Genomic DNA, 21,721 nt, shown 5'->3' with positions numbered 1-21,721 from the left:
AGTTTTTTGGACTATTGGACATGTGAGACATGTCAGGTCATCAGTTTCTCAGTTTCTATTCAGCTGTGTTTATGTCAACTGTTGACGATCAATGTTCAAGCTTCGCATGGAAATGCAAAGAGAGATATGAGATTTTGATCTCGACCACGGCAAACATTTAAACCTCAAGGCCTCCCACTCTTCTTCAACCTTCACCATCACAACAACTTCATACACACTTCTAAACATATCCTACCTCAACAACCTTTATCCAACTTCACAATGTCCATCCCCACCAAAGGTGATATCATCTCTGTTCCTGCCTACACCCCAGAGGCAGAGGTGAATGCCTTGGAAATCTCATGGTCCCAGTCCCTTCGCACTCGCACCGCCCGCTACTATCTCGTCAATGCCCACAACCAGTCCAAGGGCGGTGTAGATGTCCTGATGTTCATTCAGGATCGCTACTACAAGGACGCCAACAGTGGCGAGTTCATCGGAAAGCTTCCTGGTGCACGCCAGGAGGGCAGTAAGTACCCAGTGACTTCTTGCGATGCATCTGCTAAATGTTTTGCTAGACTGCTGGGTCGTTGAAATCAGCGATCGTTTCCAGTATGGCCAGAAGAACAAGAATGGAGATGGCCGCTGGGTGGCCCTCCACGACAAGGACAACAAGCCCTACCAGGTATTTTTATCGTGTCTCATTTTGGAAGTATTTACTAACCTTGACAGCACCGCTTCATGGTTGTCACTATCCAGGGCAGGCTTAGTGAGGCAGCCAAGAACTTGGCCAAGGCCTTTGGCGCTGGGGAGATTGCTGATCAGGTCATGAAGCTTGGCAACTCCTTCATCGGTGACTACCTTCACACCTTTTAGATCATTAGTGCATGGATATACCAACTGAGGGAATGGCTTGTGGTATTTGCAGAGCATCGAATTCTTCGGCAAGACTTGGACTTTATCTCTTAGTATGGTTTAACAGAGAAATACACTCAATCTTATACTGCTTCTTTGCCTACGCCGAAAGAAAACTTGGAACGGATACGTGGAGGAAAGTCCGTATACACATCCACTTTACAGGGCATAGAAGCAAAAGTTAGCTTGACTTTTTGGAGAAAATTGGCGTAATTTAGAATTTCAGTATTCCTCCTTAACCAGTAGGAAATAAATAGGTGCTAGATATAGCACTCACATAAGATATAATAAAGCTAGCAGGGAGAGAGGTCTAATGCACTATGCAAGAGGTATATTAATGCTTGGCTATCTTTAATTGCAATATATAACTAATAAATATATAGTATATAGAGCAGTTTATATAAAATAAAAAGCTGTAATTAAATCTTTTAAGTATTATAAACCTTAGCTATAATAATATCTTTTAATATCTTAATATTAATTATAATATTTACTATATAATTATATTAAGGCTTATATTAATAAAAATAATATTAAATTATTTATAATATAATATAAAGAAAGAATTTTCTTAATATAAAATTAATAAGATAAAGATATTAAAAGAATAGTAATATAATCTACTATTAGATATATATTATTTTACAGCTATTTAAGGAATATTAAAAAGAAGGCTAAAAGATTAATAAAAGGCTAAAAGGGAAAATAGATAAGATTATTAAAGATAGAGAGAACTATAAGGAGCGACGTATCTTTATTGAGTCAGATAATAAGCTTAGATAGAGATTGCTGAAGTTTGCTGGTGGAGAGACGTCCTGATTCATGTCACTAAAATTACAATCAAGTAGGTATGCAGTAGTCTTGTTCAGTCACTAGGGCTGAATGGGAACGATCACAGGGTAATGTAACATATAAGCAAAGTAAACCTTTTCAGCTTGACTCGAGTAATAAGGAAGAGACAAAACAAGTCAATCATCCAAAAGCCCGGCCCCAAACCTTGGATATCATCAATTTGACCTGATCCTCAACTTGAGCAAAGTTCTCCGTCCAGAATTCCACCCATTCTCCCAAATCTCTAGTCAATTTGTAGTTACTAGATGATACACCTCCGACCCTTCGCATTAGCTGACCTTCCTGGACCTTGAGGAGGGGTGCGTGATTCTGTGGATGTTCAGAGACCTTGGCAATGATGGGAGCATGATGCCATGCCGCAAACTCAGATGGCTGTATAACCTTTTTATTGTTGTAGGCATCATGGACTTCTGCGATCGACTGCTTCACAGCTTTGAGGCATTGATCAAGGTTGGTTGTCGTTGCGTTCGAAGAGTTGTCTTTGCCAGGAAGTCTACCGTCTCCAAAAGATTTCCACTTTTCGCCGGATGGGCTTTCGAGCCAGAGACCAAGCTCGCCGTCTTCGTTGTGCATGACCTGGGGGGAAATGATTAGTTATTATGTGTAGAGAAGAGTGATATTTGAGCAGACTTACATTGGAAGAAGCGTTTATGATCTTGGAGAAGCTTGGGATTGAAATCGGATTGGTTTTGGCGATTTCTGCGATTTCACGACGTGGAACACGAATGTGCCCAGCAGCAAAAGAGTCTTCCAAGAAATGGTCTGCGAAGCCATTGACAGCAAGAGCAATGTCTAGATGACCCTCTGCAGCTAACTCAAGAGCGACGGCATGGCCTGCGTCATAGGTAGCCCGAGCTTCAGCGGCAAAATGATCAACATTGCCCTCGAGAAGTTGCATAAAGGTAGAGCCAATGGCCCACCTCATATCCTTGGAAACATCTTCAAGATGAGTAATGTCAAGAGGGTTGTTCTTGTATACAGCTGCAAGCTCATCGGCGGCATTGTCCGAATTGGCGCTCATAACAGCTAGAGCCTTTTCGTTGGTGCTGTTAAGTTCTTTCCTGATAGCCTCTGCCTTGAGTTTTCCGGCGGGAGAGAAGTCAAGCATATCGAACCAGCGACGGAACATCTTCTTCATCTGCTCATGGTTGGGTTCAGATGAGATGGGCTTGTCCAAGCCAAAGTAATCTCCAGCGAGGCCATTGATTTCGCCATAAGATACAGCAAGACCGTTGGTAAGATGCATTGTGGACGCAGTGTGTCCATTGGGACTCTTTGGATCCTCCGCTGAAGACTGATGGATATCCACCGAGTCTCCCAAGAACCTGTGCTCTGCAAAGTACATGATTGATGCAATAATGAGAAAAGGTCTCAAAGAGTATTGGAATAGTAAAATGAATCGCGTGATGAGATGTGGTTGAGAATACGTGTCAAAGAGCAGAATTTACTTCGTGTTTATACGACTTCTCCTCACATGTCGCGATACTGTCAAGTAGTTGACTTACCTGTTCCCATTTTCTCGCCAAGGCTTCCAATTCCAAACTAGCAAAACCTTAGACCAATGTCTCAAGCCAGCTAGCCTTCGCCTTGGAGGTGGCTTGTCACGATGCACCGAATTCCAATTTGAGTGAGACATTGGGACATGGGTTCAGGTCTGGATCGCTCCACGACCCCGCAAACGACCGAGCACTCGATCGTCGTCTAGCGGGGACCTCAAGTCCATCAGTTGGTCTGGATTGAACGATATTGAATATTTTTGAAGCGAGGTGTGAAGTATTTGCTACGCCTAATGTTTTGGGAAATTGCCAAGTAATGGCTGTCTTCGCTTGATGAGTGACGGTCAACCCTAGTCAATGGTCCCCTACAACGATCCTCGAAACCAAGCCGAGATCCAGTTCAGCAAGCCACAATGTGATTCAATTACCCGTTACGGGACCATCTGTGTATCAAGAATGGCGCATGATGTCGCCATGGACTGTCAGCTAGCCACAGGATGACAGGACAAGCGCGATGCAGTAGACTATCTCCCATCTGGAGATCCTAGACTTCGTTATCACAGCCAGGTAGCCACAGAAATCAACTCCTTGCCACCTCATGATATTAATTCCAATCAAGGTATGTGACAATGTTCCCTGCAGAAGCCACTCTTTACTAGCACCTGTTACTTTACGAGGGTGTAATGTCAAGACTGCGTCGATCTTGTAGGAAAGCTGTGATAGTAGATATGGACCCCAAGCTAGCCCAACGGGACGATGTACCAAGCACTGCTCGCCATAATCACATCTTGACGTTGAAACTAGTGAACGGTGGTGAAACAGACAGGTATATTGCATAGAGGTTGATGTATTGACTTGGCCTTTCGGAATAGATCAGCCAGCCTCAGAAAACAAACGAAGCTGGAATATCGTATGAGCTTGACCGTTTTGCCATTCCACATTACGTCTTCGGATGAAGATCAGCTAGCCATGAGCTGCTCACCGCCAGTTGATAGCTTCATCATGGATTGTGATATTGAATTTCGGATGCACAGGGGACTCGTCACATTGTGATACCCTCACGCAACGGTCGGGCCATGGTTCACTTTGGTCACTGAGGTACTCAGAGCAGAGTTGAATGATGCCAAATAGAGATTCTAGGCAAAGAAGAATGTCTATATAAACTCACGAGGTTTCCCTGATGTCCCTCTCTCGCTTTCTCATCACACTCACAACTACAACTCCAGATCCAAGTCCTTGAACTCAATTCTTCAAACTTCTTTCATAAAAATCTCCAACTCTCGCAAATCAGTCACCATGGTTGTTGAAAAGGGAAACAAGATCTTCATTCCTGCTGATCAGCTTACCGCTGTTGAGGTCAAGGTTGAGTGGTCTAAGAGCCTTACCAACTACTCTGAGCAGTACTACACTGTTCCCTTCTTCAACAAAGACCAGAGTTAGTATAGAGTCAATGAGGCTGTGATAAGTTATACTGACAGCAGCACCACAGGCAATGAGGAGAGCGTCATCTTCATCCAGAAGAGCTATCTCGAAGCTCTGAAGAGCAAGAGGGCTCCTGGAGATGACTTGACCATCATTGTTGATGATTCTTTCCAGTATGGCCAGAACAAGGAGAAGACCAAGCGATGGTTGGCCTTCCACAACAAGAAGAACGAAGCTTACCAGGTTAGTGAATCTGGCACTCTGCTCCTAGTCGTGAAGTATTTCTGACACATCTTAGTGGCGCTTTGTTGAAGGTCTCAAGTCCAAGCTAGGCCAGGCTGCTCTCAAGTTTGCCAATGGCTTCTTTCCCAGCATCGACTTGGGCATGCTCAAGCTTCTCTTTGGCGACTACCTCCACAACTTTTAAACTGTGGTATTCTTGTGCTTTTTACTGGATGGAAATTACGGTGATAGAATGGGGGCTGGGGTTGCGAGGTTGGAATACGCGACGATCAAGGGGTTTTTGCCCGATGGTTTCCCCTTTCCGAGTCACATTTCTTCGGACCGAATGTATTTCCTTCCATAGAGTAGAGGTTGCGTATTGAATTTGCTAATAACCATAAAACTTATTTTGTCCATGGCATTAATTCGCGGCGTTGAAACTTTTGCATTGACTGGGCTTTCTGACTATTCAAGCTGGCAGCGAAATGATACTCTAATGATGAAATACAATAGTGCCAATGCAGCAACATGTCATAAAATTTAAATGTATTACTCATTCAATCTTTGCAGAGATATGAGTGTAACAGTAGCAGCAACATGTCATATCTTTAGACCCCTCTCGCCCGGTCTCCGAGATCGCTTTGGCTCTGATCTTCATTTCAGCCATTTTCGCTTGGCCTCGATGTAGTACAAACAGAACGAGCAGGGAAAGCGTGCCGGACTATATCAGCGATAGACTATCATGTATAGTTGCACAGCAACGACCCTGGTAGCCCTTCGGTTCGTGAACGTGACGGAGAACATATGGATCTACCTCACAGCATCTAGGCTCGTGTTTCTCCTGGCGTAGGCACCAAAATGCTATTCCACCTGCCAGCTAGCCGATCAAGTAAATACGTTTACCACGGTACTTCAGTTTTAGCTTGTGACTGGCGCGCTTGGGCATAAGACGGACATGAGAGTGTCCTTTGCCCTGATCCCCACTCCTTTTGAGAAACACAATTTCGCAGCGGTTTCGATTGTGGATGGAAGGTTACGAGAGCAAGCTCGTGAGACATCGGAATTCCTTGGAGGTTAATATAAGACAACTGTCGCACAGTATATCCCTCGCAGAGAGAAGATGTCGCCTAACGAATGCGGGGGATCTGTCATCTTCTCCGCAAAAGATTCCAGTCGATAATGATTGTTATTGCTTTCAGGAGGCGAAAGCTATCCTGCGAATATACACCCATATACACGAAACACAATAGCTAATCAGAACACACATCGCTCTACATCAATTCCGTGTCAGAAGATCCCAATCATAAAGGTGTAGCATGTAACATACCCCAAATCCATTAGGACACTTATACGGGATCCATTCATCGTTGTACCCATCACTGTCAATGCATCCCCATTCGCAATCACAGCCGTATGGGTTACACAATGTGCCACTCATGAGATAGGTACTGATCTTGGCACATCCCGCAGCTTTCGCGTCCTTTATCGCATCGAATCGATCGTAGCATGAGGCGGATTGTTGTCGGGTCTTGGACATTCGGGTGGATACTAGATGCGCAAAATAGGCGATGAGGATGGTTGTAAGTTTCATGGCTGGAAAGTGAGTAGGTGTCGGGATTTACTTGGAAAATAGGTTTTACAAATTCTCGATGCGATTGCGGGGATGGGGAAGAGATATCACTATAATCAAGGGAGGGATAATATTACAGTGAGTCAACGCGGGAGAAGCATTCCAACTCGTGGAATCTTTAGACATATTTTGGATTTGATTGGGTTTGTACCAGCGACGTGCTGTGCGCCACAACAACCCCATCATTTCAAACGTTCAGTTTAACAATGGTCAAGTTCTTTGGTTTTTATTCCGACTCTTATTTTATTTCCTTGACCACCTGCATCATGGCCTCGCGCGGCCATTATGTGGTTTACCATCAGGTTAGTGCCGCCGTACGGACGACTCAGCGCTGCAGTGCATCCATCAACGACGCCGTCATTGATCATCTTGCAGCCGACGACGCAAAAGTCCCGGTCCTTGCTTGGATGCAATTCGCGATGCATCTTGAGGGCAGTCGCCTTACGGCGGGGTCATGTGACTCTATGTACAAGTATTTTCAGTCATCCCCGCTACATATGCACGATGGATCTCATCTTCATCACTCCCTAGGAAATTAAATTGCCATGTCTCGATGCGCATTCTGCCGCACGTTTACTATCACGCAGGACCGCTTCTATCTAAAGTTCCATCCAAATCTTGCATCACTGAAGAAAAGCGCAGAAGATGGATGCGATTTCTGCCATCTTTGCTGGAGAGGCTTCAATCATGAGTGGGCAAGCTCTGAGATCGAATCTGTCCTCAGAGACCAAGTTCCGGAAGGCGTGACCAAGTTTGAGCCAGGGATATGGATATATGTGCATTTTACTGACTTCAGCCCCACACTGTCACAGCCATGGATTATTGTGTCGTGTGGGAGATATAATCCCATCACCTCAGTCAGGGAAAGCAGCCATGGTCTCACTTACGTCAGCCTAGCCGTTTATGGGTAAAGTGAATTCCATGACAGTGAGAAATATCCAACTATTACTTACATTTAAATAGGAAAGATGGCGATGCGTCGGGTTCGCGAACACCTGGAAGGATCTGCACAGCAGAATATGACCCTGATTCCTATATAACCTTGACCCAGAATTTCCTCGAGAAATGTACAAGATCCCATCCAACCTGCAAGTTTGAAGGTAGGTACGAGATGCCTACAAGGGTTATCGACATAGGCAACAAAGGTGACCGTCCACGACTCATTGTCACTGGCCCCGACATGAAGGAGGAATTTGTTGCCTTGTCTTATTGCTGGGGCCCTGCTACAGACACCTTCACTCTCAATAACCACACAATGAATGAAATGCTGAAGGGTATCGATGAGTCTCGACTCGTGGCGGCACATCGTGAGACATTAGGTCTGTCGCGACAGCTGGGCTTCCGATATATCTGGATTGATGCTCTGTGCATCGTTCAAGGTGACAAGCAAGATTGGGAACGCGAGTCGAAACTCATGGCTCGGGTCTATGGCAATGCAGCCCTCACCATCATCGCAGGAAGATCCGCCGATGCTCGGAACTCCTTCATCACCAATCAATACAAACAACTTGCGCCTTGTTGCGAGTTTCCCCTTGCTGATAGTGGATCAGGAACCGTTCGTGTTGGTCTGTTCAGGTCTAGAGACTATGGGATCACTCAAACTCGCGGGTGGTGTTGTCAGGAAAGAAGGCTGAGCCGTAGAGTTGTCGTCTTCGGCGAAGAGCAACTCTTCTTCATTTGCCGAAGTACCTCCCACTCAGAAGACTATATTTACCACAAAGACAGCACGGTATCGCTCTATGGACTCCTCAATGCTACTGATGGAGATCCACAGCTGAGAAAGGATCGACTACTGGAGTATTGGGATGCTGTTGTTGTGGACTTTTCTAAACGTCAGTTGTCTAACCCTCATGATGTCTTTGCTGCCCTTGCATCTATCGCAGCGCCAATATCCGAAGCTTTGGGGTCAAGGTACCTGGCTGGAATGTGGGAGTGCGATCTCATCCGCTGTTTGCTGTGGCGGCCAGCGTACAGAGTGACGAAATCACTCGGCTCGGCAACGAGGCCTAAGCCAACTAGATTCGCACCCGCCCCTGTTATCAGGGCTCCATCTTGGTCTTGGGCTGCCATCCAAGGTACTGTTATGCTTGTACTACTTAGGCAATTTCGAAGGATGAAGATAAAGGATCAGAGTGGGGTGTTGTTGGCAAGGCCCAAGCAGCAAGGTTCTGACATCTGGACGGTAGACACATGCTGTGGAGCTGATAAACTCCATATGCCGTCCTGTGAGTTACAGATCTTGGGGCATGTCCAAGAGGCTTTTGTCCTTCCCGAAACCCCATCTCTCGACCTCCTCGACTCTATACGACGGCAGTTTCAGAAGCCAAAAGCCACTTTTCGCCACGCAGTTCTACTTGGACGCAAACACGTCAACGGAAGTAACCTCAGCAAGGACCTGGAGACTTTTGTGGCTTTAGGAATGTTTGACTTTGACGATGAGGCTACCGATAAAGTCTTCTGTTTGCAGCTTACAGTTGAAGAGGGGCTGATGCTACGTAAGAACGACAATGGGACGTTCCAGCGTATTGGGCTGTTTCAACCATACAAGGACGATTGGTTCAATGGTGTAGAAGAAACTGAAGTTAGGTTAGTGTAGGCAGATTATAAATCAAGCCCTGGTTTGGCTCTGGGTTTAGCTTTGATAATTATTGAGCGACAGAATCAATAGTAAAACAAGGGCTATAAGTACGGAAACATATAACGCAATATAGTAAGCGCTGTTATATAAACTAGTGCAGTTATACTTCATGAACCTTGAATCACTCTGACGAAAGCTGAACATACTAGACTATCTAAAGAAACAAGGTATGCACTGTAATACAACCCAATTCACTCATGCTTAGAAGTGCGTCTTCACTAAATCCCTCGCAGCCCGAATGGTGTACTCCACAAGCTCAAAGCTATTCAATCCAGAAGTGAAGTAGGTCCGTTCTTTCCCTTGAATACTATTAAACTTCGTGTACCAACCACCTGCCAACGAATCCGGACTAACATGGGGAAAGTAGGGAATTTTTCCACTAAACGCACGGATATCTGCAGCATCCAATGCAACACTCTTAGCGTTAACCTTTTGCAAGTCTCTGTTGATCTTGCTTAAGTCTTGGACAAGATGCTTCTTGACACTGGCAGCGTTTGGGTGGGCAGGATCGTCTACTGAGTAAACGTTGACGATATCAGAGTTCGCATGCAATGGTGTCAGATATACAGGTTGGCCTTCGGCCTTGAATGGAACAAGTGGGCTTGGAAGTTCTTGCGAAACACTGAGATTGTGGCCAAGGTGGCTCATGCGAACGGCTGATGAGAAGTAGCCGTTGACGTCGACTTGAGAAAAGAGAGTTTTCTCTGCGCGTGAGAGAGATAGGCCGGACTCTTTGAGGGCATCAGATGTGGGAGGGAATGCGAGGATAACATCGGAGCAAAGCTGTGTCTTGATTTCCTTGCTTCCAGCAGCACGGTATTGGATGCTTGGCTTCGACGTTCGTTCTATATGTGTTAACTCGGACCTCATGCGGGCGATAGCTGACATACCGATGCGCTCGATTCTCGTATTCAGATGCACTGGTCCTTTTAAATTACGAGCTAATCGCTTCAGGACTTTGTAAAAGTCTGCAAAGTTAGCCATCGCTGCGATATTCCACTTTAGAAGGTTGGGAATTACCTGTTTTGTAGGGCTGGATCACGCCGATGAAGCTTCCAACAATATCGGGCGCGTAGAATTGTAAGTAGTAAAGCTGTAAGTGGTGTGAACCTTGCAGCTGGGGAGGTAAAGGCGGGGTAGTAACTTACTGCTGGAACTTGAGTATAGTCACCGTATCCATAGTTACCAGCGCTGCGGTTGATGACTGAAGCTATAATTGGAAACTTGTTTGCAAGAAGCCAGTCCTGTCCAGGAACCATGAATTCTTTCGGGACACCATTCTAGAAGCCAAGGTCAATACTGTAGCACAACACGTGATCATTGATGCACTCACCTTATAGCCGGGAACAGCATATGGAGCAAACTTGTTCTGCCATACTTCAGTATATCGCTTTAGCTCTTCTTGCAAAGCCTGCGCAGTAGCAGGCGACGGAGGCTGCATCAAAGCCGCAGCACCAGTCTTGGGGTTGTAGTCATAGCCAAATGCGGGATCGAACTCATCAAACGCGACACCGGAAGACTTGACAAACGCGTAAGTTTGGGCATAGCTTGGACTCCCTGTGAAAAGCACAGCGCCAAGAGGAAAGTACTGGCCGCTACCTGGATTAATTGATAGTTTCGCAAGAGGAATGCTGGACATACTCTTCGTAATGAGACTGACACTTTCCACCCACAGTATCGCGTTTCTCAAAAATGACCGTCTTGTAGCCTTTGTCCTCAAGTGCCTTTGCAGCTGTGAGACCGCTTACACCGGCGCCGACAACGCAAACCGGAAATTCGTACTTGGGCGCAGCCGCTGCATTGGCGAGCGATGCCACAACAGTTGTCAGAAAATACAACTTCATCATGTTTGTTGAAAAGTTCCGAGTAAGCGGGCATAGCTCATGCTGGTCCCTGGGTATTTATTCTATTGTAATCATCCGCTAAAATCCGGAAGTTCGGCTGCTATGCGTAGGGGTGAACAAGCCACCACGGTCCAGAATTAGAACTATTGAACTAGTGTCTCACTTGCCAGCATCACATGTCACAGTTGTACCACCATCCCAAATACTATTGAATTTTATCTCCCTTTTCTCCTCAGCCTCAAATTGTAAGCTTACCATTATATGTAAGTGGCGTCTCACAGGATCAGGGGCTGGCGTAGTTTGTCTCAGATCACGCCGTCAGCACGATGGCGTAGTCATTTTCCCGGAATAAGTAGGACGAGTCGCCAAACGAAGCTTCAGCAACATTCGTAGTGTGTTTATCGCCCATGAGAAGAAGGTTCCCGGCATGATTCACCAATAGATCCATGATCTCGTCCATAAACAAAAGATGATATGCTAGGAGCAGCAAAGGATCCTATGAAAGGGCATTATCCCTAATATTATCTCTAGATCTCTAGATCTCCGGGGTTCTAGATTGTCGTCAAAAATACAAACTAAAATCCGTCTATTGAGGATCAATTCATTAAAATCTGTCCGATTTCCTCACGGATTACGTATTCAGTTTGGGAAGGACATTTCTACCAAGAAATGGAAACTAACATTTTAGTCCATGAGATAAGCAGAAATATCATAAAGTTCGACCAATATGACCTGAGAAGCCGTTGGTGGGGGTACTGCGCAATGTGATATATTTGTGTCTATCTGCATCTTTCTTTTCTCTCGGATGAATCCTAGATCTTATCCCAAAAAATCTTTCTTTAAGTGTTCTAGTTTGTTTAACCAGATCATCGAACCTGACAAGTTCGATACCATCCTTGGTCGTTACCTTCAAAGGTTTCGTCGCAATCTAAGCTATATAAAGAAATTTGTAATCTCCATAGTTGTGGCTGTCAGCATAGGCCATATCTATGATACATGTGGCATCCAATATCAATCAGATCGACTTCGTCCAGTGACTGAAATGATCAAAGTTGTAGTCTCCGCTTGTGTGTCGTGTCACTACCGTCTGGATTGGAATGTCTGCATGGACGATATCGGATGCCGAGTTACTGGTGCGATCCATATCTGCACGAAGCTGTACTGTGTACTGTGTATTTATCAGTTATGTATTATAATTAAAGATGGCCAAGCCTTGTAATACCTCTTGCAGTTGGCAACATCGCGACGGATATAATGATCTTAGTAATTTTTATTCCTATTGTGATGAAGCTGAAACTGGCTCGTCATACACGCGCCATACGATTGGAGTTAATGTTCTCGACATGGCATGATGTGGTCAGATATGCTTGGTTGCAAATAATCATTGTGCGGACCAGCTATTTTACTGCAGCTCACTTAGGCGATTGCACCCTGATTCTGATGGAAGCCCTACTTAAGAATGTAGACTAGAAATGCGCTAACATTCCTTAATCATAGAGTGTAGTTTCGAGCCCTGTTTGTTCATTTCTACAAGTTTACGCTTAAGCCTCTGAACCTGGCCATTGAGCTTTTCCTGTAGCTTCTGATTATATTTTTGCTCCAAATATTCTTGCAAGGACTCTTCGCGCTTGTCATTTATGCCTTATAGCTGTTAATAAATACTTTCTAGTAGTAGTTTTAAACCGCTAGTTTATCATAGAGCCTCTGTTTCTTAAGGATCCCTAACTCTTGATGGATTTCGTCTATCACTTCTGCGGCTAGGGGATGACGCGGACTCATTAGCCCTTAGCACATCTTCTCTAGTGTTACGACCCTACAAGTCTGACGCACGTGAGATACACACTCCACAGATTCCATCCAATAGCAAGATAGCTACCCTGTAGCGAGTCGAACGCACACCATTCGACTCGCATGACGAACACAGTCGAACCGACCACGTTCGACCTGCATAATCCCAAGTATATATACACTTAGTTAGCACTAGTTGGTATAGTTAGCTCACCAGCTATCAATAAGACTTCTTTACCTGAATACGCCTAACCCGCTCTATTCACTATTAAGAGACGTGACACTCCGCAACTGCTCAGTGATAACGCCCTACGCATCTGCCAACATAAACCCAGTATGGATTAGTTTATCCCTTAGAAACCTCACCCGTCATATCTAGGGATTTAAAAGGGGAGAGTTTTTAGTATATTTAATTAAAAATAAAACAAATAAAAATAACTTTAATACTTATTAAAGAAATATTATAAGTTTTTTTTCACTTAATAATCTTATCCTTCCCTTAAAGGTATATTTTATAGATTTATATTATACTTTACTTACTTAATTAGCACTTTGAAACTTAAGCTACCCCTAAGTGTTATAACCTCAGCGGTTATATAATAAGTACCCCTACATCTTTCTTTCACTATAAATACGGCATTCCTATGCATAACCTGCATCCTTAAATTACCTTTAATTTTCACAGGCCTCAAGTTAAAGTTCAGTTCACCGCTAGAATACAATACCTAAAAGCGGGTCTTTTTTCCATGTCTCCTTAACCAGGGGTAAGAAACTTTCTGCAGTGCTATTAATATATAAAAATAGGCAGAAGTTTAGAGCTCTTAGTTCTTGCTGATCGTGCTGGTCTAGAAATGGGGCTTTATTTTCTCTATTCACTTATTCACCCAGTGCAAAACCGTCAGAATCATACACTGGAATATAAACAATGGCCGACGATTGTGTTTGTGGCGAAGTTGGTCAACATATAATCCAGCAAACCGTACTACCAAGCCGCGAAACTGCAGTCGATAGCATCTTGATTTTGTATGAGCAGTTCAAACCCTTGGCACGCGGAGTACTCAAGTGCTCCATCTGCTCTATCGATCGCTCGATACTCTTGGACGTCCTACATGCCCTGGAGAGGCTCATCGATCTCTGCAGCAGCGCGATTGCTTCCATAGATTCAGGTTCAACAGCAAGCGAGAACAACCTTCCTGAGCCTATGTTGCGCCACGGTGAAGAGAGCCAGAACCCAACAGTTAGCTCCAAAGACCACACAAATGAAAAACCTCGAGTTGTCCTCGGCCGGGGTACACTACCCGTTGGGGAAGCCATATCTGTACTGCTTATTGTGTTTAAGCATACAATGCTACAGATGATAGCCCTTACTAGGGAATTGCATTGTCACATAGTCGACTGTGGAACCAACGACATGTCAAGTAACGGGAGTTTGCGAACGCATAGCGAGGTAGCAAGCAGGATTCTAATCTCGGCATACTTGTCTCTGGCGCAAATAAACCGAGAGGTGAAAACAAATATCTGATAGTTCGATGATGCTCCAAAAAGACCAACGAAGCGATAGGTCTGATGTGCACATGAAGGGCCAAGATTGAAAACGAAGGATTAGCAAAAACCTTTTTATATAAGAAGATGGTGTAGCAGAACGAGACGGAGCCTAGCCCAAGGTAGTTTGAATTGCTTCAAGAACCACCCGTAAGAATCTATGTTTGCCACCTGCTGCTTTGCGCGTGATACGTGGTTTAGAATCACTTGTAGGTCACCTATGGAATCAGATAGGTGCTCAACAAGACAAGGAACCTGCTAGATAAATGTGCGTTGATACATATCCAGGTATGCTTACATTGTGTGCTCATAACTGCAATAAGCCTTTGAATCCTCTCATTTAACTAGTTAAAGCCTAAGATGAGCTCGGAACTTTTTCTGTCACACTCTTCCATTCAACAAAAAGACCTCCGAAAGCTGACAAGATAGAAGCAGCCAGTGCAGTATAGTATGCATAGATAAGCGCCTCGCTATAACCGATTCTTACAGCCTCAAGCTCTTTGGGCTGGAGAGTAGATTCAATCGCCACAGCTCCAGCTGAGAGGATGACCTTGAGCTGCTGGGCTGAGAGCCCGGCGTGCTCCAACAGGCGATTGCGCAGCTGTTCCTTAAAAACAGAATTTCCGACACTGAGGAAAAGCGTCCCTCCAAGACTCTGGAAGAACAGCGTCATGGCGATGCCAATCTGTACTTCTGTCTCTTTAAGGACTGTTTGCGCCGCAATCTGCGGCAGCTGAAACCCGAGGCCGCTTCCAAATCCATAGAGGACTTGATAGCCTACTACTGGGGCTGTTTCTGTACCAGGCCTCAGTGTGACAAAAAGGCCTGCGCCTATACAGGTGAGAACCATAGAGAGGTACAGAGATGGAAAGTAGTGTCCCAGTTTGGTTGTCAGGAGTCCAGAGGACAAAGAGCCAACAACATTGCAGAGAATGAGGGGAATGCACTGGATCCCGGACTGCAGAGCAGTGGCGCCCTTGACCTCTTGAAAATACAGAGGCAGGAAGTATATAAGCAGATAGTAAGCCCCGGATGAGAATAATGTAAAGACACATACAGAAAGCATCGTCCGCTGCTTTGCGATTCTCGGAGGGACTGGGACGTCAGCTCACACCTAACTCACAGTAGTAGAAAGGGAACTTACTTGTTGCTTTTTCACCTTGCCAGGTCTGTAGACCTCCAAAGGCCGCCATAGTAATCACAAAGATGACCATAAGCAGGATAATTTGCCAGCTGTTCCATGCATGGGTAGTCCCACCCCACTGTAAGAAGAGGACGGCACAAAACAGGCCGGACAGTATCAGGATGAGCCCCATGATCTCACTAGGCTTCACAACGTGACCAAATCGACACGGACTTGGTGAAGGCAGACGTACAAGGCAGAGGACAATGATCGCGCTCACAAAGCTTCCCCTGGGGATCAGCTTAAGTTCCAATGAAAGACAGAGAGAGTTTACCCGAGGGGAAGATTCAGCCAGAAGCAGACTCGCCAACTAAGCTTGTCCGAGAGGGCTCCACCGATCTAAAGGGCGGTAAGCGGCGGTTGGCCATAATGGGAAGCAAACGCACCAGTGGTCCCGAGATTGAGGCAATACCAAACATACTCCCGATTATGCTGATATAAATCGGTCGTTTTTCCAGCGGAGTTGACTGTGCAATTATTGTAAGTGCGCCACACGAGAGGCCAGCAGCCCCGAGCCCTGCAACAGCTCGCTACAGTAAGTAAGCCTGACGTTAGCCCTTGGACGACTCGGTATAAAAGACCATGCCATGCGACGATGCCACTTACTCCGGCTATAAAGCTGATTGAGGATTGTGCCAGTGCGCAAACAAGCGAGCCGATTTCGAAAATACCCAAAGTGAGCAGAAATAGCCACTTTGGATTTAGTAATCCGTAGATTCTGCCGAAAGGGAGTTGAAAAGCTATGCGCAAATCATCAGTGCGGCGCCGTCAGTAAAGTTTTGTGATGAGAACTTACAACATAATGTTAAGAAGTAGCCTGCAGCTTGATTAGTTTTCTTGATAACAACGTGCCGTTTCATTTGTTAGCTTACTTGAGCCATACCAGCCGATCTGGTCCAACGAGTTAAACTCCCTTGCGATATGCGGAATAGCTGTTGCTATGATGGTGTTGTCTAGTGCCACACAGAATATAGCAATACAAAGCGCGCACATTATTGTACACAGTACTAGCAGTGATGGATTTGGCGGGTCCTCCTCATTCCCTGAATTTGAGCTGTCGCGCACAGTAGAAGTCATTGGATGCTGTCTAGGAAGTTATCGGGGTCAAGTACAGGAAAATACGAGGGAAGAACGTGAAACGGCGTTGGGTTGGGGCAGGGAGTCGACATTGATATGGATGCTTGTATCGGATATTTATTTAAATTGTGCCGCGCCCCAGTTCGTTCAGCGGATGTTTTCTTAAGGACATTCTGTCGACAAGGTATTGTCAATTCCCAGACTGACCCCGTGGCTGCCATCCATCCTCGGCTAGTTCAAACCCTTCCAAAACAAATCCAGGTGCAACATGACAGCCTACCAACGTCCACTCCCCCAGCGATTCCGCGCGTTGCCACTGAGCCTTCTCAACCACGGCCTGAGGTCTCTGTCCTCGAGCCAGTTCCTTTCCAAGTATCTTGCTCCTGACACCCGTCTCGTCGTCCCAGGCGACTGATATCTTAAGAGGCGCACCAGCGTAGTGATGCCAAACCTCGCAAGCGTCATTGATGCGATGCCAGCGCGTGGGACCTCCGTTTCCGATAACAAGGTAATAGATGCATGTGCTGTGCGCTCGGCCTATATGTGACTGTGGGTCCTGGAAGCTCTTGAAGAAGTAGCCTCCTTCTGGGTGCGGCGTCAAGCCCAACAAGGTGATGATTTCGTTGGCTGTTTGTTCGGTCGACATTTGTGCGCGGGTGGATAGTTGTTCGAGATGAGGTTCGGTAATCATTCACTGTATCCACCACAGAGGCAATTTATATCTTTACTGTCGGTTGTGCATCCCGCACAATTATCTTCTTTTGTCCCGAAACCATCGGAGATTTATGCTACAAATGCTTCGGTGAATTTGCTTCCATGTCTGGGGTCTGACCGTCAGGTATAAAGTTCAGTCATCTCCGATAGTCATCTATACTAATCGCAATACCACCGAAACGTTTCGCCATTCACAACCACGTTATGAATACACCAATCAATAATAGCTACGCTATGTATGCCAACAAAGTAGCCGTTGTGACCGGCGGTACTTCCGGTATGGGCCTGTCTGTTGTCAAGTACCTACTTGAGAACAATTGGCGTGTATTCGTGATATCTCGACGGAACCAGCCAGCTGTCTCGGGTTCACGATTTCTTCAGGCCGACATTAGCTCACAAGAAGAGCTTGCAAGTGCTTTTAGGACCGCATTTGAAGACACGGGACGGCTAGATTTCGTGTTTGCCAATGCTGGTCACGCTGGCAACGACAACTACTTTGAGACATGTCAAGAGAATCCCGTGGACCTATCATCAATCGATATCAACCTCGGCGGAACGATTCGCACCGCGAGTCTAGCCCGAGAATATTTCACAAAAAGCCCGCATCATGGGAAGGGAGCAGTTTTAGTCATGAACGCCAGTATCGCAGGATTGGTGAGTAAGGTATTCATCAGATGACATAGTCCTAGACGCTGATTACTCCAAGTATCCTATCGACCTGTTCCCAGTCTACAGCGTATCGAAAGCTGGTATCGTTGCTTTTACGCAGACCATTGCTCCACGGTTGTTCCGGGATCATGGTATTCAAGCGCATGCAATCTGTCCTGGTTTAGTACAGACGAATTTCCTCCCAGATGAAGTGTTCAATATGTATGGCGCCGATGATTTCGTTCCGGTACAACGGGTCGTCGACACCATCCGCCGACTTATTGAGCCAGACGACTTCCAAGACAGTTCTGGGAGAACCGTAGCAAGTGACGAGAGACACGGGCTGATTCTTGAAGTGCGCACTGACGGCACATTCCTTTACGAAAAAGACCCGATTTCTGAAGGATCTCGCGGAGAGATCGAGAGGTTGTGTGGACCAAGGTAACGTACGTTAGTGACAGTGACCGGTGGATAGGGTTTTCATCTTCGATTTTACTTTTTCGAGCATTATGACTCCAATGCTCGTACGTTAGTGACTATCAACAATACAGTCAGTATTGTACAGCACAGCCCATCATCTGGTTAGCGGGGGATTGGTGGCAATAGTGTTAAGAAACGTCGGTGGTTTTTTTTTAGCATTAAAGTTTGATTATAAGCGACATTAAATAAACGTACCCATTCGGAAGCTTTTCTGCTCTTTCGTTGGATGATGGTGTTTATTATTCGCGTATTTACAACAGGATATATCCAAACAAAATTTGCATTAATTGGCTCTACTGTTGGCATAGAAACAACATCATCATTGCAGGATTCGTGTGACAAGAAGTGGTTAATATGGTTCGGCCCATTATATTCGGCTGTTTTTCATAATAGAAAAGTGTAAATGTTTTGAAACTCTATTGACTGACTTCAATAATCCGCGCGTTTCATTGCCCGACAATACAATATATAAATTGCCTTGGCCTTGGTTGACGTTCACTGACGAGTCACTCGCTTTGCATCAACACAGCCTATATTCTCATATCTTGACCTGTCACTACTCCACGAACTGACCATCATGCAGCTTTACAACGTGTTGGTGACCGGATCAGCCGGGCATCTTGGTCGCGCTCTTATGCTGGCACTGCCTTCTCTGGGCTACACACCTCTTGGAATCGACATACTGCCTTCAACCACGACGAGCTTCGTGGGATCTTTCACTGATCGCGCTTTCGTGGAGCACATACTCTCGCATAACACTGGTATTCGGTATATCATTCACGCCGGTGGGCTGCACAAACCCCACATAGTCTCGCACAGCAGAGAAGAATTCATCAACACAAATGTCACGGGTACAATGATACTTGTAGATGAGGCTGGTAAGCTCAATGGTCGAATTGAAGCGTTTGTACTCGTGAGTACGACCTCGGCCTTTGGTTCAGCTTTAATCGCCGCCGCAGGAGAGCCTGCGGTTTGGATCGATGGTAAGATCCAAAAACTCCCAATCACAGTCACAGTCACGCAGCAATTGTAAAAACTAGTCTAGTCTTGTTTGCATCTATTAACTAACCTGTACAGAATCGGTTGTCCCGCGCCCCAAGAACATCTACGGAGTTTCCAAGATCGCGGCCGAGGACATCTGCTACTTGGCTCATTCGAGAACGAAGCTACCAGTAGTAGTGCTCCGCTGCAGCCGGTTCTTCCCACAGCCCGACGACGACGAAATCCGGCGTAACGCGTTGAAAAACGACAACATGAAGGTTCTCGAGCTCTGTTATCGGCGAGTTGATATCACCGATGTGGTATCCAGCTGCACAACAGCCATGCGCAAAGCGAAGGATGTAGGCTTTGGGCTATATGTTATCAGTGCACCTACGCCTTTCCATCGAGACCATGCCACACTTGCCATGCTGAATACAGATGCAAAGGCGGTGGTGCAGCGTGCTGTTCCTCAGTGTGTGGAGCTGTTTAGCCAGAAAGGATGGGGCTATCTTGATAAGATGGATAGGGTGTATGATAGCAACAAGGCCATGACGGAATTGGGCTGGAGACCAGAGTATACGTTTGAGGCGGCATTGGCGAGACTGCAGAGCACCAACGATTGGAGAAGTGAACTTGCCAAGGAAGTCGGACGGAGGGGCTATCATGCTGTCTCGACAGGGTTTTATACTGCGAGATAGAGAACGGTGTCAAACAGACATGGGTCATTTCGTTCCAAATCTTGGAAGCTAGACTATTGATCCTATCCGCTCATAATCTGGAAACTCGACTCTGTCGAAAACTACAAAAACAAAAACAAATAAGAATATCTATACGCTATTCGTCGACCAAGACTAATTATATATTTTCCCATACCTCAATCATTCCAAACAACATATCTATCTTGCCCTCTATCGAAGTTATAAAATGTTCAAGTGGATCTGTTGCGTTGTTGAGGTTCTTGCTTTCCGGACCTCGCGACTGTTGCGCTCTCATTTCATGGACGAGTCTTTGGATGCGCTTGAGACGTATCTGGATCAACCTCGCCAGACATGGACGCCAACAACTATACGGCAGACTCCATTTCCCAATACTGATCTTGTTGCTCATGTATAAGGCCAGGCTATGTCGAGAGCGTCCCATACCCACTTGCTGTAAGGGTTGTCTATCAAGTGGTTCTTCAGCCCAAAGAGTCGATGGCAAGGATCGATTGGGTCGCATCGTGGTTGTATCCAGGTTATCATCCAATATTACATGAATTCTAGTGATGACCCAATCCAAAACCAGCAGAACACTGAGCATGACCCCTGGTAACTTGATACTGGTGCACTTTCTGCATTCCACCATGTCCCGATACGTGTCTTGAACAGCCTCCTCGGTGAAAAATGCGGCATCTATTTGTATAGAGCTGCAGTCTCGCGAAAGACCAGGTTGCATGACGATTAGCTGCAGACGCATGATTCGAGAAGGACAAGTGCATGAGTTCTTGACTAGGAATGAGTTAATATCAGTCTTGGTAGAGAGACGAGGTTCGGATAATGATTCTTACAGGCGTTAGATGATTCCTGACAATTGGCCATACAATCCACAACTGTGTTCACTTTGTCATCGTTGATCAAATTTTCAATATCCTCTTTGCATGGCAATTTTTCAAGGCATGGCGGCGATAGCAGAAGGTGATCGAGACGGGCTAGATTATCCGGGTCTGACTGGTATCCGTTCCCCTTAGCTACAGACGATAGTAGTCCGCCCGCTGAGGCCATGAAATCATCGAAATGTGGTGTTTCGATCAGATTTGAAGCAGTCAGATTCTGATTTGGTGAAGGGAGACTGTTTTGGTGTGTTTGATTTTGATCCATCTGATAGTTATTCATAGACTGCAGATCGAGATTGAGGCTCGGCATATCAAAACCGTCATCTCCAAAGACGAGGGGTAATTGATCGAGACTGTTGAACAGATCTGTTTCATTGTCCGGACTCAGGAGAGCTGTGAGAGGATCCCTCGGCTGGTCCTGCGACAGAGTAGGAGTAGAAGTGGTCCTTGGGCGTTTTGCAGCAGGCGAGGATGGTCTATGCTTTGTGAGGCGTGGTCTTCCGCGGGGCCCAAGAGGGCTGTAGTCGCAGGATAAGTGTCTGCGTGCACAGCGAGAACAAGCAGGCTTGCCACCGCTGCATTTCAACTTGGACTGTCGACAATGGTCACATGCATTACGCAAGAAACTCGCCATATCCAACAACGTAAGGTATCGGTCACTCGAGCGAGGATGAAAACAATTTCGCGTTTACCAACATGGTTATATAGCGGGAGAGTGG

General features: G+C 45.8%; 11 protein-coding genes across 11 annotated transcripts; 6 read left to right on the top strand and 5 right to left on the bottom strand.

Annotated features, from left to right (window-relative positions):
- Positions 1-261: 261 nt before the first annotated feature.
- Positions 262-855, top strand: FGSG_04797 (uncharacterized protein; the record flags this gene model as incomplete). Its single annotated transcript, XM_011324941.1, has 3 exons — positions 262-508; positions 558-664; positions 712-855. 3 exons carry the CDS (start codon positions 262-264, stop codon positions 853-855), a joined length of 498 nt encoding a protein of 165 aa, XP_011323243.1.
- Positions 856-1,866: 1,011 nt separating this feature from the next.
- On the bottom strand, positions 1,867-3,091 carry FGSG_04796 (uncharacterized protein; the record flags this gene model as incomplete). Its single annotated transcript, XM_011324940.1, has 2 exons — positions 1,867-2,322; positions 2,381-3,091. 2 exons carry the CDS (start codon positions 3,089-3,091, stop codon positions 1,867-1,869), a joined length of 1,167 nt encoding a protein of 388 aa, XP_011323242.1.
- A 1,447-nt stretch (positions 3,092-4,538) lies between these two features.
- Positions 4,539-5,091, top strand: FGSG_04795 (uncharacterized protein; the record flags this gene model as incomplete). Its single annotated transcript, XM_011324939.1, has 3 exons — positions 4,539-4,677; positions 4,732-4,907; positions 4,963-5,091. 3 exons carry the CDS (start codon positions 4,539-4,541, stop codon positions 5,089-5,091), a joined length of 444 nt encoding a protein of 147 aa, XP_011323241.1.
- A 1,970-nt stretch (positions 5,092-7,061) lies between these two features.
- Positions 7,062-9,112, top strand: FGSG_04794 (uncharacterized protein; the record flags this gene model as incomplete). Its single annotated transcript, XM_011324938.1, has 2 exons — positions 7,062-7,423; positions 7,480-9,112. The coding sequence occupies 2 exons, from the start codon at positions 7,062-7,064 to the stop codon at positions 9,110-9,112; spliced, it is 1,995 nt and encodes a 664-aa protein (XP_011323240.1).
- Positions 9,113-9,355: 243 nt separating this feature from the next.
- FGSG_04793 (uncharacterized protein) lies at positions 9,356-11,001 on the bottom strand (the record flags this gene model as incomplete). Its single annotated transcript, XM_011324937.1, has 5 exons — positions 9,356-10,080; positions 10,175-10,247; positions 10,303-10,434; positions 10,488-10,753; positions 10,815-11,001. The coding sequence occupies 5 exons, from the start codon at positions 10,999-11,001 to the stop codon at positions 9,356-9,358; spliced, it is 1,383 nt and encodes a 460-aa protein (XP_011323239.1).
- A 2,710-nt stretch (positions 11,002-13,711) lies between these two features.
- FGSG_04792 (uncharacterized protein) lies at positions 13,712-14,157 on the top strand (the record flags this gene model as incomplete). Its single annotated transcript, XM_011324936.1, has 2 exons — positions 13,712-14,075; positions 14,126-14,157. 2 exons carry the CDS (start codon positions 13,712-13,714, stop codon positions 14,155-14,157), a joined length of 396 nt encoding a protein of 131 aa, XP_011323238.1.
- A 526-nt stretch (positions 14,158-14,683) lies between these two features.
- On the bottom strand, positions 14,684-15,644 carry FGSG_12613 (uncharacterized protein; the record flags this gene model as incomplete). The annotated part of the gene is made up of 2 exons (XM_011324935.1): positions 14,684-15,312; positions 15,473-15,644. The coding sequence occupies 2 exons, from the start codon at positions 15,642-15,644 to the stop codon at positions 14,684-14,686; spliced, it is 801 nt and encodes a 266-aa protein (XP_011323237.1).
- A 1,134-nt stretch (positions 15,645-16,778) lies between these two features.
- FGSG_12612 (uncharacterized protein) lies at positions 16,779-17,234 on the bottom strand (the record flags this gene model as incomplete). The annotated part of the gene is made up of 1 exon (XM_011324934.1): positions 16,779-17,234. The coding sequence occupies one exon, from the start codon at positions 17,232-17,234 to the stop codon at positions 16,779-16,781; it is 456 nt and encodes a 151-aa protein (XP_011323236.1).
- A 302-nt stretch (positions 17,235-17,536) lies between these two features.
- Positions 17,537-18,395, top strand: FGSG_04790 (uncharacterized protein; the record flags this gene model as incomplete). Its single annotated transcript, XM_011324933.1, has 2 exons — positions 17,537-17,956; positions 18,009-18,395. 2 exons carry the CDS (start codon positions 17,537-17,539, stop codon positions 18,393-18,395), a joined length of 807 nt encoding a protein of 268 aa, XP_011323235.1.
- Positions 18,396-19,007: 612 nt separating this feature from the next.
- FGSG_04789 (uncharacterized protein) lies at positions 19,008-20,109 on the top strand (the record flags this gene model as incomplete). The annotated part of the gene is made up of 2 exons (XM_011324932.1): positions 19,008-19,413; positions 19,508-20,109. 2 exons carry the CDS (start codon positions 19,008-19,010, stop codon positions 20,107-20,109), a joined length of 1,008 nt encoding a protein of 335 aa, XP_011323234.1.
- A 789-nt stretch (positions 20,110-20,898) lies between these two features.
- On the bottom strand, positions 20,899-21,636 carry FGSG_12611 (uncharacterized protein; the record flags this gene model as incomplete). The annotated part of the gene is made up of 1 exon (XM_011324931.1): positions 20,899-21,636. The coding sequence occupies one exon, from the start codon at positions 21,634-21,636 to the stop codon at positions 20,899-20,901; it is 738 nt and encodes a 245-aa protein (XP_011323233.1).
- Positions 21,637-21,721: the final 85 nt, after the last annotated feature.

This window comes from Fusarium graminearum, chromosome 3 (assembly GCF_000240135.3).
Source record: "Fusarium graminearum PH-1 chromosome 3, whole genome shotgun sequence".
Taxonomy (NCBI): domain Eukaryota; kingdom Fungi; phylum Ascomycota; class Sordariomycetes; order Hypocreales; family Nectriaceae; genus Fusarium; species Fusarium graminearum.
The sequence above is the reverse complement of the archived record's forward strand: the minus strand, read 5'-3'. Positions and strand labels throughout refer to the sequence as shown.